This window comes from Bos grunniens, chromosome 29 (genome assembly GCF_055505025.1).
Source record: "Bos grunniens cultivar Pamir isolate PY7600 chromosome 29, Bosgru_T2T1.0, whole genome shotgun sequence".
NCBI lineage: Eukaryota > Metazoa > Chordata > Mammalia > Artiodactyla > Bovidae > Bos > Bos grunniens.
Genome location: NC_141193.1, coordinates 3,111,336 through 3,123,528, shown reverse-complemented (window position 1 = coordinate 3,123,528; position 12,193 = coordinate 3,111,336). Strand labels below are relative to the sequence as shown.

General features: G+C 55.3%; 1 protein-coding gene across 9 annotated transcripts in view; it reads right to left on the bottom strand.

Annotated features, from left to right (window-relative positions):
- SHANK2 (SH3 and multiple ankyrin repeat domains 2) overlaps nt 1-12,193 on the bottom strand; it is a 566,663-nt gene that overhangs the window by 474,067 nt on the left and 80,403 nt on the right. For all 9 annotated transcript variants that reach the window (XM_086383908.1, XM_086383906.1, XM_086383907.1 and 6 more), the window contains one exon: nt 967-1,185. In XM_086383908.1, coding sequence (XP_086240034.1) covers nt 967-1,173 — 207 coding nt within the window. In that variant the 5' untranslated portion in view covers nt 1,174-1,185. The remainder of the gene's footprint in view (nt 1-966; nt 1,186-12,193) is intronic.

Below are 12,193 nucleotides of genomic sequence, written 5' to 3'. Positions count from 1 at the left end.
AAACTCTAACATGAGGGGTCTTCTCAGGCACACAAGCCCCACGGAGACCTAAGGGGCAGAGATGACGAGAAAGGAGATGCCCCAGAGCGGAGCCCACCCAGCACGGGCTGAGACCCCAGTCACCTGATCCCAAGAGACAAGAATCCCCACTGGGAGGCACCCACTCAGCACGAATGTGGGTCTGTGCGCCACCTGCCAGCCTCCAGAAACCCCTCCTGGGGTCACCGAACCTTCCCAGCCTCGCCTCGGGCCTGGACGCCATATCCACCAGCCAGACCCTGGACGTGACTCTGCAGGGGGCTCAGGTCCAGCCCTGGCCAGCCCGAAGGGTTCCCCCACCATGCCCGGTGCAGCCCCCCACCCCTGCCAGGCCCACCCACCCAGCTTCAGCGTGCGTCCTGTCCACCCCAGAGGGAGCCCCTCCTGCGTTCTCCAAGGCCCCCAAAACAGCACCACAGCCAGGGATTCCCCTCTCCTGCACCCGCTGTGGCCACCGGGACCTCATGCAAATTCAGCATTGAAGGAATGTCTCCCTCGTGTGCATAAGACAGCATGGGGCTCGGACCTCAAGGGACGACTCAGGGGCTGCTGGCGGGCAGGGCAGGGAAGGGCACACCGGGCAGAGCTTGCAGACTCCAGGAAGCAGGAGCCCCAGTGCCAGGGGAGGCAGCAGGGCCTGCCCGGGGCAGGCAGCCCATTTACTAAGGCACCCACTGTGCTCGCTGCCTCTGCAAGGCTGGTCTCTCTGCTCAGAGGCTTGGCCTCCGTCCCTGCACATAGTAGGTGCCACGAGCAGTGAGGAGGGCCCAGCAGGAGGGGGTGGGCGGGGCGCTCGTGGGGAGGGGGCAGCAGCAGCAGGGCCTCGGGAACCGGCGGGGCAGGGGGCGAGCAGAGGCCCCTCGAGCCCAGGTCACACCTGCCATGGGCCGGAACGCGGGCGGTGGGCGGGCGGGCGGGCGGGCTCACCGTCTGCTGCAGGTCCTCGATGACGATGCGCAGCACCAGCGTGTGGGCCTGGCCCTCCTCCGCCCTGGCGCCGCCCGGCTTCTGGGCCGTGGCCCGGATGGTGTCGTAGATGGTCTCCTCCTTGGAACTGTCCGAGTCCGACTCCTCCGAGGAGTCTGAGTAGCTCTGGGCCATCTCGTCCTCGCTGGACGTGGGGCTGCGTGGCATGGCTGTGCGTTTCTACACGGAGAGGGGAGGAGGGAGACAGACATCAGGGGAGGCTCGAGGAGGAAGCCGGGGGCGTGGCAGAGGCCGGTGTCGGAGGCGCAGTCGCAGGCTGGGTGACCGTGGGTAACACACACACACCTCCACACACCCCTACCCCTTCCCGGGCCCGAGCCAGGCAGGACCTGTGGGGGCCCCGAGAGCCCTGCCCCGCTGCTTGGAAACCTAGCGCTTAAAAGGAGCCCGAACTCACTGTGGCCGCAGCCACAGCTCACGGGGACGGACCGAAGGGGCAGTGGGCGGTCTGAAACGTTCGGGAGTAAGAGGAACAGCTCGCTTTGTTTTTCTTGGAGGAAGAGCAGCAGGCAGAGAGATGCAGGCTTTGGGTCAGAAGGGTACCAAGCTCCTGCTATAATAACCCCCTCTGCTTCAAACATGGCAATGATAGGTACTGTGTAAAAATAGACCCAGCACGCAGGGCCAGGCTCAGAAATGAGATAATCTCCAGGCCCGGGAGCACAGCGGAACCCAAAGGCTGATGGGGGAGGGCCGGGGGTCTCCAAGAGCCTGCGGAGGCTGGGAGGGCAGCTTCCCCACCATCAAGTGCAATAAAAGCCCCCCGGCAAGGACCCACGTGAGGGGGCCAACCGCCATCTCATTCCACGGGCGTTAGCAGGACAGAACTGGGGGCAGGCTGCCCACGAGACACCCCCAGGTCTGTGGGCAGGCGTCAGAAAGGTCAGGCTAAAACCTGCCCATGAGACACGCCCAGGACTGGGGGCCCGGCTCAGAAAGGTCAGGCTAAAAGCTGAGACGACCAGGGGTCCTGGGCCGGGGGGTGCATGCCAAACCAGCAATTGCACTTCTGTGTGAACTCGGTAAAGGAAGTCAATGGTCAAGTTCACGGAACAAGAAAGATGTCCCAGGCTGTTCCCTACAAAACAGGGTGTCCTGGCTAACCCAGCTCACACACCACCCCTAGTCATTCAGGGTCTGCCCGACCAAGGTGTGGTCTCCTCTTCCCACAGACAGTACACCTGAGAGCAGCGTGGACCCCAACGACCCACTCAGGGCCCCGAATGGAGCCCTGAGAAAGGGCCATTCAGACACGGTGTCCTTGTTCAGAAAGGCCGGGAAGACACAGGCCCGTCTGCAGCCTGAAGTGAGCACGACGTGAGCGATGGGACAGAGGAACCCACGGCAACAGGAACGCCCAAGTGGGGGGCAGGGGGCAGAAAGGGGGTCACAGTGCCTGTGACGTCACTTGTAACTTTCAGTTTCCTCGAAATAGTTCCAGGTGACGAGAGAAAGCCAGACTTCAACAAACGTGGGACACAGATGCTTGCAATGCTATTCTCTGTGCGTCTCTTTATGCTGGAAATATTTCACAGTAGAGGTGCGGGGAGAAAAGCAATGGGGAGGGAGGGGAGGAAGATGGCCACCTGTCCGACTACCCCAGGGGCTGGGGTGCATGGCCCCAGAAGCCATTCATTTTGGGGTGACGAGCCTCAGAAAAGTCCCAGGCAGGACACAGCTCAGTCAGTGCCAACTCGGCGTCCAGTCTGAGAAGGCTGATGCCCACCATTTACCTCCAGAGTTCACTTAAGGTCAGCGGACACCCATGGAAGTGCTTCTCTTCTGGGCCACCAGGTCCCAGGACATTCCCAGCCACTGATTAGACACACGAAGCCCAGCAAAGTGCAGACGCCACCCCAGAAAATGCACCCTCCCACACACCCAGGGAAAGGCAAGACCATGTCTGGGTCAGGGGCTCCCCTACCGCCAAGAGCACCCGGGCCGTCCTCAGACACGGGGTCAATAAACGCTGCTATGTCCAACCTGCAGAGGCTGAGTGAGTCCTAACCCGGAGGCTTCACATGAAAACCCCGAGATCTGGCTCATCCTGACCACCAGGAAAATCTGGCCTGGTTGAGGTCAGCCATGCAGCACCCGGGCCTGGAGCAAGCTGCAGCGACTCCCTGGCCAGCCTGCCCTCCTCCCCAGGTCCTCCCAGAACCAAGTGACTCCACGTGGTCAGACCTCCTGTGAGCTCTCTTCCTGGCCAGCAGGCCTCAAGTCTAAGCAGCTGCAAAGTGATCCACCCAACCCCGCAGCCTGGCCTCCTCCTCAGCCTTCTGCCTTCATACCTCCCGTGAGGGGTCCCTGGTCAAACATCTCAGACAGCAGATTACTGGTATCACCCAGGGAAGGGTTTCGTTTCTTAAAGTAAAACTACCAAGTGAAAATAGTTGCTCAGTCACGTCCGACTCTTTGTGACCCCATGGACTGTAGCCCACAGGCTCCTCTGTCCGTGGATTCTCCAGGCAAGAACACTGGAGTGGGTTGCCATTCCCTTCTCCAGAGGATCTTTCCGATTGGAGGTGGATGCTTTAGCATCTGAGCCACCAGGGAAGCCTAGAATTTGCAGAGTACATCCCATCCTCCACTAAACTTCAGTGCACTGGGGGACTCCTGAATTCACCGACAAACGCCTGTCACTTGGGTTACATATTTTTCCAACCGTACAAGAGCACAGACTGGAGAGGGCGGGGTGGGTCTGAGGCCGAGGACAGGGTCTGGCCACCCCGGGTCCTACCTTAGGAAGGTCCCAGCCAGCCTGGCTGCGACTTCCACCAACACGTTCATTCCTGCCTTTGTGCATTCACCATTTACCCAGGAAAAAAATGAGTGCCTGGCATAATTATATGCCACAAATATACTATATAATACAGAATACAGTTACAATTATAATTGTAATATGGAAACGGTTGTATGTTATTATAATATATTGTGATAATTACATACACACAATCATCATATTATAACATAATATAAATATAAATTACGTACTACATCATTGTGTGTGTTGTTTCAGTTGCTCAGTTGTGTCTGAATCTTTATGACCCCATGGACTGCAGCCCATCAGGCTCCTCTGTCCATGGGACTTCCCAGGCAAGAATACTGGAGTGGCTTGCCATTTTCTTCTCCAGGGATCTTCCCAACCCAAGGATCAAACCTGGGTCTCCTGTGTTGGAGGCAGATTCTTTACCGTCTGAGCCACCAGGGAAGTACCATTATATAGGTGCATATATATATATAAAATCATTTCCAACAAGGTTTCCATGTTTTAATATCCTCGAGAACAGTGGTTAGGACTCTGCACTTTCACTGCCGTGGGTTAGAGAGTCAGACCATAAAGAAGGCTGAGCGCCCAAGAAGTGATGCTTTTGAACTGTGGTGCTAGAAAAGACTCTTGAGAGTCCCTTGGACAGCAAGGGGGTCAAACCAGTCAATCCTAAAGGAAATCAATCCTGAATATTCGTTGGAAGGACTGATGCTGAAGCTCCAATCCTTTGGCCACCTGATGCGAAGAGCCGACTCATTGGAAAACACCCTGACGCTGAGAAAGACTGAGGGCAGAAGCAGAAGCGGGCGGCAGAGGATGAGATGGTTGGACGGCATCACTGACTCAATGGACATGAGTCTGGGCAGGCTCCAGGAGTTGGTGATGGACAGGGAGGCCTGGTGTGCCGCCGTCCACGGGGTCACAGAGTCGGACACGACTTGACTGAACCACAGCCGTCCAGAGCAGTGTCTCTTCATCCCGCTGCACCAGGAAGCGACCTGGGACCTTGTTCTAAAAAACGGTGGTGCCAGGAGGCCTGATTCAACTGGTCTAGGCGAGGCCCCAACATCGACGTTGTCTTTATTTTTTTATATTTATCTGCCTGCACCGGGTCCGAGTTGTGGCATTTGAGGTCTAGTTCTCTGACCAAGGATGGAACCCAGGCCCCCTGCATTGGGAGCGCATCCCCCTAGCCACTGGACCGCCAGGGAAGTCCCCCTGATGGACGTGGTCTTTAGATGCCCCGAGACTCTGATGCCGGGAGAGACTGAAGCAGAAGGAGAAGGGGCGGTAGATGATGAGGCGGTCAGATAGCATCACGGACTCAACGGATACCAATTTGAGCAAACTCTGGGGGAAGGAAATGGCAACCCATTCCAGTGTCCTTGCCTGGAGAATTCCACGGACAGAGGAGCCTGGCGGGCTACAGTCCAAGGGTCGCAAAGAGCCAGACACGACCGAGCGACTAACCAACCGCGGCTGTCGCACAGGGCGTGGGAACAACATGCACGTCCAGGTCCAGAGGTGGTTCTGAGACAGGTCAGACGACGGGCAAACCCTGGGAATGTGCAGACGCTGGCCACCCTTGTTCCTCCAGGGTGACCCTGCAGCCGCGGCCCCCAGGCCGGTGACCCATCGTGGACACGCAGCCTGAACAGTGGAGTGTACCTGACCCCAGGGTCTTCCTTCCAGAGAACCAAAGGTGGGCTGGGGTGGTTTACGGGTGTCTGCGCCACACGGAACTGACAATCGAGGGGAAGGCGCCCGGAGTCCCCCAGACCCCTGCCACCCGCAGTTCTCACCTGGCCACAAGGAGCCACCGTCGAAACCCACTGGACAGGGCTGAGGGGAAAAGGCAGACCCCTGCCCACTTCCTCCCAGGACGTCCAGGGAGCTCAGGCCAAAAGCCCCAGCAGGCTGGTCCTGACCTTAAAAAGGAGCTTGCGTAACTCAATCAGCTGATCCACGGGAAAAGCAAACACCTGGGGAAACACTTAATTATTAACTGCGGTTGGGGCCGCGGGTGACACAGCGGGCACCCGGGACTCTCGCATTTTGGATAAACAACGGATACGTTTTATCCTAAGTACTTCCTAAATAGTGGGCAGGACATGGGGTGTAAGGTGCTCAGTCGTGTCCCACTCTTTGTAAACCACTGGACTGCAGCCCGCCAGGCTCCTCTGTCCATGGGAGTTTTCAGCCAAGAATACTGGAGTGGGTTGCCATTTCCTTCTCCAGGGGATCTTCCTGACCCAGGATAGAACCCACGTCTCTTTGTCTCCTGCGCTGCAGGCGAATTCTTTACGTGCTGAGCCATCGGGGTACTCACACTAAAACACTAACAATCTGAAATTCACACAGAAGTCGGTGTCCTGCATCTCATGGGGCAATGCCATGATGGGTGGAAGGGCTTCTCCAACCTATGGCAGGGGGGAGAGGGGAGGGGAATGCTCCGAGGATAGGAAACTAAGGACAAAAACTCCATCTGGAAACCAGCTTCCCCAGGAAAAGTCAGTGGCAGGACCCGGAAGGGAAGGTTGCTCACCACCCGTAGGCAGACGTTTCTAGTATAACTAACCTCTGGGGGAAATACCAAGCTATACAAATACAAGTCGATAAATTCAGCATCTCTCAGAATGTGTTTGCTTCACTGGCCCTGCTGGGCGCCTATTAATAAGCGCAAAAGAAAGTAACAGTGGGAAAAGCAATTTTAACACAAACTCCACATTTTGCTGCTGAAATGTTCCAAGAAAGCACACAATTGTTCCAAGAAAACATAAAATCTCAAACTGCCTCCTGAGTCTCCTAACACCTGTGAGGAGCAGGCAGCTAAGTTTTCTTCCTGGTTCCCTCCTCAGACATAGAGAACATATGAAAGCTGACCTGGGACAGAAGACACATAGTAAAAACAGAATGACTCTACCAAGGTCAAAGCTGCAAGAGTCACACACACGAAGGAACTCTATAAACAGGCAGAGGTTCCCTCAGCTCTGGTTTATTTCATATGTGTGTGTATACATATAGGGGGCTTCCCTGCTGACTCAGATGGTACAGAATCTGCCTGATATGCAGAAAACCCTGGCTCGGGAAGTTCTCCTGGAGAAGGGAATGCCTACCCACTCCAGTAATCTTGCCTGGAGAACCCCATGGACAGAGGAGCCTGGTGGGCCACAGTTAATACACACACACACACACACACACACAGACGCAAATGTGGTTTTTTTGCAAAAAAAAGTTTTTATTCAAGTGGAATCTCAGACACCTGACATATTTAACATACCAGAAGCGAGGTTTTATGACTCTTCACCTACTCTGTACATCCAAATATACTAACCCGGCTAGTCCTCAAAGCAGTGGGACCCTGCTCGCCCAGGGGCTACTCTGGGGTTTTGTGCAGACGTGAGAACTCAGCTCAAGATCATGGCCAAGGACTGGCAACAGCCTCCACCAGAACCAGTAGGTCAGAACTAGATTCGGGAGGGGCCCAGGTTCTGCCACACCCTGGGAAAGTCACTAACAGATGACGGTCAGTTAACACAGGCTGACAGTGAGTGGGGGTGCAGAGCAGGGGGTTTGGGGCAGCAGTGGGCCAGACGGAGGCTGAAGGCACCTGGGAAGGTGAGAGAAAAGCACTCCTGTGTCTCGGCGCTCATTTAAATCTGCTGTGCTCTTCCCTCTGGGCTTCCCAGGTTGCTCAGTGGTAAAGAGCCCGCCTGCCAATGCAGGAGGCACAGGAGATGCAAGTTCAGTCCCGGGTCGGGAAGATTCCCCTGGGGAGGGAAATGGCAGCCCACTCCAGTGTTCTTGCCTGGGAAATCCCACGGACAGAGGAGCCCGGCGGGCTACGGTCCATGGGCTCGCACAGAGTCGGACATGACTGAGCACACACACACACACACGCACACACACACACACGCACACGCTTTCCCCTGCACCCACACGGCACACGCACTGAGGAGGGACGGGGAGGCACCAGCACTGCGGGGTGGGGGCTGCCTAGAAGCTTCTGCCGCACCAGACCCCCAGTAACTGCGTCAGAATCTAGGAGGCGTGGTCTAGGGATCAGACCACACCCCCGAGGACAGGGAGACACCACGATTCAGGTCACACGCCACCTCTTCAGAGGACCCCTGCTGGAAGTTGCTCCCCCAACCGCTCCTAGCAGAGGGACCGCAGCTGCAGCCCAGCTGGCACCACGCGGCATCCACTCCACCTCTGAGGGCAGCGTCCTCCACCACACCGCAGGCCGGGGCAGGTATGACTGCAGACCCCACCCACCAGCATGGCATCAGCCTGTCCCCCCACCACCAACGCCACATGTTGGGGCCCTGACCCCCAGCACCCCAGAAGGCAGCTGTATTTGGAGTTCGGGACTTTCAGGAGGTGAGCGTGGTGAAATGAGGTCACTAGGGTGGGCCCCAGCTGACGTGCCTCTTTCTGCTGTTCACAGGCTTCTCACGGCAAGAACACTGCAGGGCTTTCCTCCCCCAGCGAATGCTGGGAAAGGTGGAAGGCAAAAGGAGAAGGGGGCGGCAGAGGGTGCGATGGTCAGATGGCATCACCGACTCAACGGACATGGACTTGAGCAAACTCCGGGAGACAGTGGAGGACAGGGAAGCCTGGTGTGCTGCAGTCCGCGGGGTCACAAAGAGTCAGACATGCCCCAGTGACTGAACAACAATGAACAGTCCAGTGTGACTGGTGTCCTTATCAGACAAGGAAGTCAGGACACACACACACACACACACACACACAGAGGGACGACCCTGTGAGGACACGGCAGTGCACACACACAGGAGGGAGGCCTCAGGAGGACCAGCCCCGCCCACACCCGGGTCTGGGATTCCAGCCTCCAGGCCTGGAGACAGGGAGTGTCTGCTGTCTAAGCCCCCAGGCTCTGGGCCTTTGCTATGGCAACCACAGGGAATGGGTACTGGGTGAGGCCCTCCAGATGTTCTTAGCTAGACGCATGAACCACATTTCTGAGGAGAATCGCCATCAAGACAGGCTTTCTTCTGAAACCACTGTCTAGAATAAACTCCATGTCTGTCCCTTCCTGCGTCTGCAGATGAACTCCAAGAAGGATAGCTCTCCTCTCTCTTCCATGAACTGCTGGTATCCTCGTCTACCCCGAGTCTCTCTGCCTAGCTCCCTAGGTCCTTCCTTTGCACCTGGCTCACCAGACCACACACACTCTCCTTCCCTCTCTCCCGAGAAGCCCCGCTGTCCACACCTCCCCGTTAACCTCTGGTGATTCTCAGCTAGTGTTCCAAAAACCACACCATCACAGACACTCCAGTCCATCCCTGGCCAAAGGAGTTTGGGAAACGTAACTAGATTAAATAAACATGCACCAATCACTTTGAAAGTCAAAGTGCTAGCGGCTCTGTAGTGTCCGACTCTTTGAGACCCCACGGACTGCAGCCTGCCAGGCTCCGCCACGCGAGAGTACTGGAGTGGGTAGCCGTTCCCTTCTCCAGGGGATCTTCCAGACCCAGGGATCAAACCCAGGCCTCCTGCACTGCAAGCAGATTCTTTACTGTCTGAGCCGCCAGGGAAGCGCAATCACTTGACTGCAGAATTTCCTGCACTGCTTTCTGGGTCGTCTCTCAGAGTGGCTGATGCAATATTTTCCCAAAACCACTTAACCCCTGAATCACCTGTTCCTGGAGAGGACAAATGTCACCTCCCGCAGCAAGTGTGTCCCACGCCTCCAGGGCACAGCCCGCAGAACCCAGCTCCCTGCCAAGCACAACCGCCCTGGACGCTTGCTGGGTAGACCTGTACGGCAGGGAACCGGAAACACTCCTCTGCCCAGAGGAAGAGGGCTCCAGGGGTATTACCGCTACTCAGTATCCTTGAGCCAAAATCGATCTCCCCAAATCAGAAAAAGAGCTGCTGACGAGCCAGATGCTGAATTAAAACGTCTCCGTTGAGGATCACTGAGAGTAAGGAGGAGGATCATGCGCCTTCCTGGCGTGTTCTGTGTGGTTACTGGCGTGCGAGGTATCGAGAGGCATTCTGGGTGCGTTAACAGAAAGGCTGGGATTTGGAAGGTTCACACAATGGACCCACTTCCCTTCCACGCAGCAGAATTCCCTCAGGAGCCTATGCTCCTTGGACTATGGAAGCGGGGTCCCCACGGCTTCCAGCTCCCCGCCTCCTGGAGAGAGCCAGCTGGGTTTCCAGTTTGGGCTGCAGGGGGCTCCCATCTGAGCTTCTGCTGCAAATGCTGTTCAGCCATGTCCAACTCTGCGACCCCATGGACTGCAGCACACCAGGCTCCTCTGTTCTCCACCATCTCCCAGAGTTTGCTCAAACCATGTCTACTGAGTCTGTGATGCCATCCAACCATCTCATCCTCTGTCCCCCTTCTCCTTTTGCCTTCAATCTTTTCCAGCATCAGGGTCTTTTCCAATGTAAAAAGGGCCACGTGATTCTACAGAAGGCCTGTTTTTTTTTTTTTATCATAGGCCCATATTTTGGTTTTCTTCCAGCATAAATGAAGAGATTCTGACCAAGCAGTGCGCCCCCCGCTCCTAACCTCATCATGAAACACGTGGCTCACTCCTCTAACACTTTTGCAGAAGCAAGAATCCATTCACTCTGAAGAAAAGCGGGCCCTGGGATTGATCAGGACATGAGGACTAACAGGTCACGACCTCCTCTGCTGGGAGGCGGCCCCGCCCAGCGCTTCTCAAACCCAAGCTGCTGTTAGATAAGCCCATGTGTCCTCGGGGACCAGAGGCCTGGACTCTGACAGCCACAGGGCGGATGTCAGGGGGCTAGGAAAGGAAACCCCTTCAGTCAGACCCCAAACATCTAGAAGATCAAAATAAAGGAGCATTTCCCTAACTGGAACAGTGAATCTGCCCCAATCCTGTAGCAGCCATCAATGTAACAAACACACAAGCCAACAGATACGTGGATACACTGTTTCAGAGTTAAAAAGGTGAGGGGAGAGAACTATTTTTCAGATACTGGGTTTCTCTGCATGGAAAAGCCACAAGCTCTTGTAAATAAATTATTTAAACCCCTGAAAACACTCAGCAAGTGCTAGATAAGAAATTAATTAATACACAAAGTTAACTAAGTTGCTACATTTACAATAAATAATTTAAAAATATTAAAAATGCGATCAGAGTCCCAACAAGAGCCAAAGACATATAAGAAAAAGTATCTAAAGCAACCTATGCTAGACCTTTATGGAGAAAATTAATAGGACATTATTCAGAACAACAAAACAGGAAAGAAAGACACAGGTCTTCATAGGAACACCAGATGAATGGAGAGATCCACCATAACCGTGGAAGCTAGAGTTTAATATCTTAAAGATAATAGTTCTCCACAACACACAGATTTGAGGCAGCTTCCAACAGAAACCCTGGCAGGACTGCATGTCACAAGTTCACAGAACTTATTCTGGTCGTAAAGTTTGCAGAAGAGGAGAAAGAAGCAAAAATAACCAGGACAGGGACTTGCCTGGCGGTCCAGTGGTTAAGACTCCACCCTTCCAATGCAGGGGGCGCAGGTTCAATCCCTGATAAGGGAACAAAGATCCCACATGCCTTGCAGCACGGTCAAAAAATAATTTTTTTAAAAATACCAGGACTAACTTTGGGAACAAAGAGATGCCAAATCCTCCTGAACAGTTACAATGCGAGATCAGGATGAGTTTGCTACAGAGACAGACACAGATCAACGGGAAGAGCGGAGAACTCGGGACGGGCCTTGCAAACATGGGAATGCAACGTGTGTCCGTGTGCTGGAAGGAAAAGAACCGGTAAACGCACGATGCTGACATCGCGGGCCGTCCACACGCAAAGTGTCAGAAACGGCGCCCACCTCCCCACACGCGCGCCAACGCCGCACGCGCTGAAGACTGAAGCTTGAAAAGCAAAACGATCAACGTCTAGAAGGAAAAACACAGGATCTCTTACTCGAATCTGGGACGCTCGACAGACGCGGGTTTGGTGCTGCTGTAACAAATGAGCACAGATTACTGGGAAAAAACAACAGAAAGGCATTCTCCCACAGTTCTAGAGGCAGAAGTCCCAGGAGAGCCACACAGGGCCAATGCCGAGGTGTGGTCAGAGCTGGCTCGTCCTAGAGGTTCAGGGAAGAATCCGTTTCCCCTTTCTCAGATTCTGGGGCGCCCCTACTCCTCCGCTCCCCTTTCTCAGATTCTGGGGCGCCCCTACTCCTCCGCTCCCCTTTCTCAGATTCAGGGGCGCCCCTACTCCTCCGCACACAGTCTCTGCGTTGCTGTCCCCTTGTCTTCTCCCTCCTGTACCTGCCAAGCCCCCTCTGCCTTCCTCTAATGAGGACCCCTGAGACTACAGTCAGCGCCACCCCACATCGTCCAAAACATCCTCCCCACCCCAAGATCCTGAACGT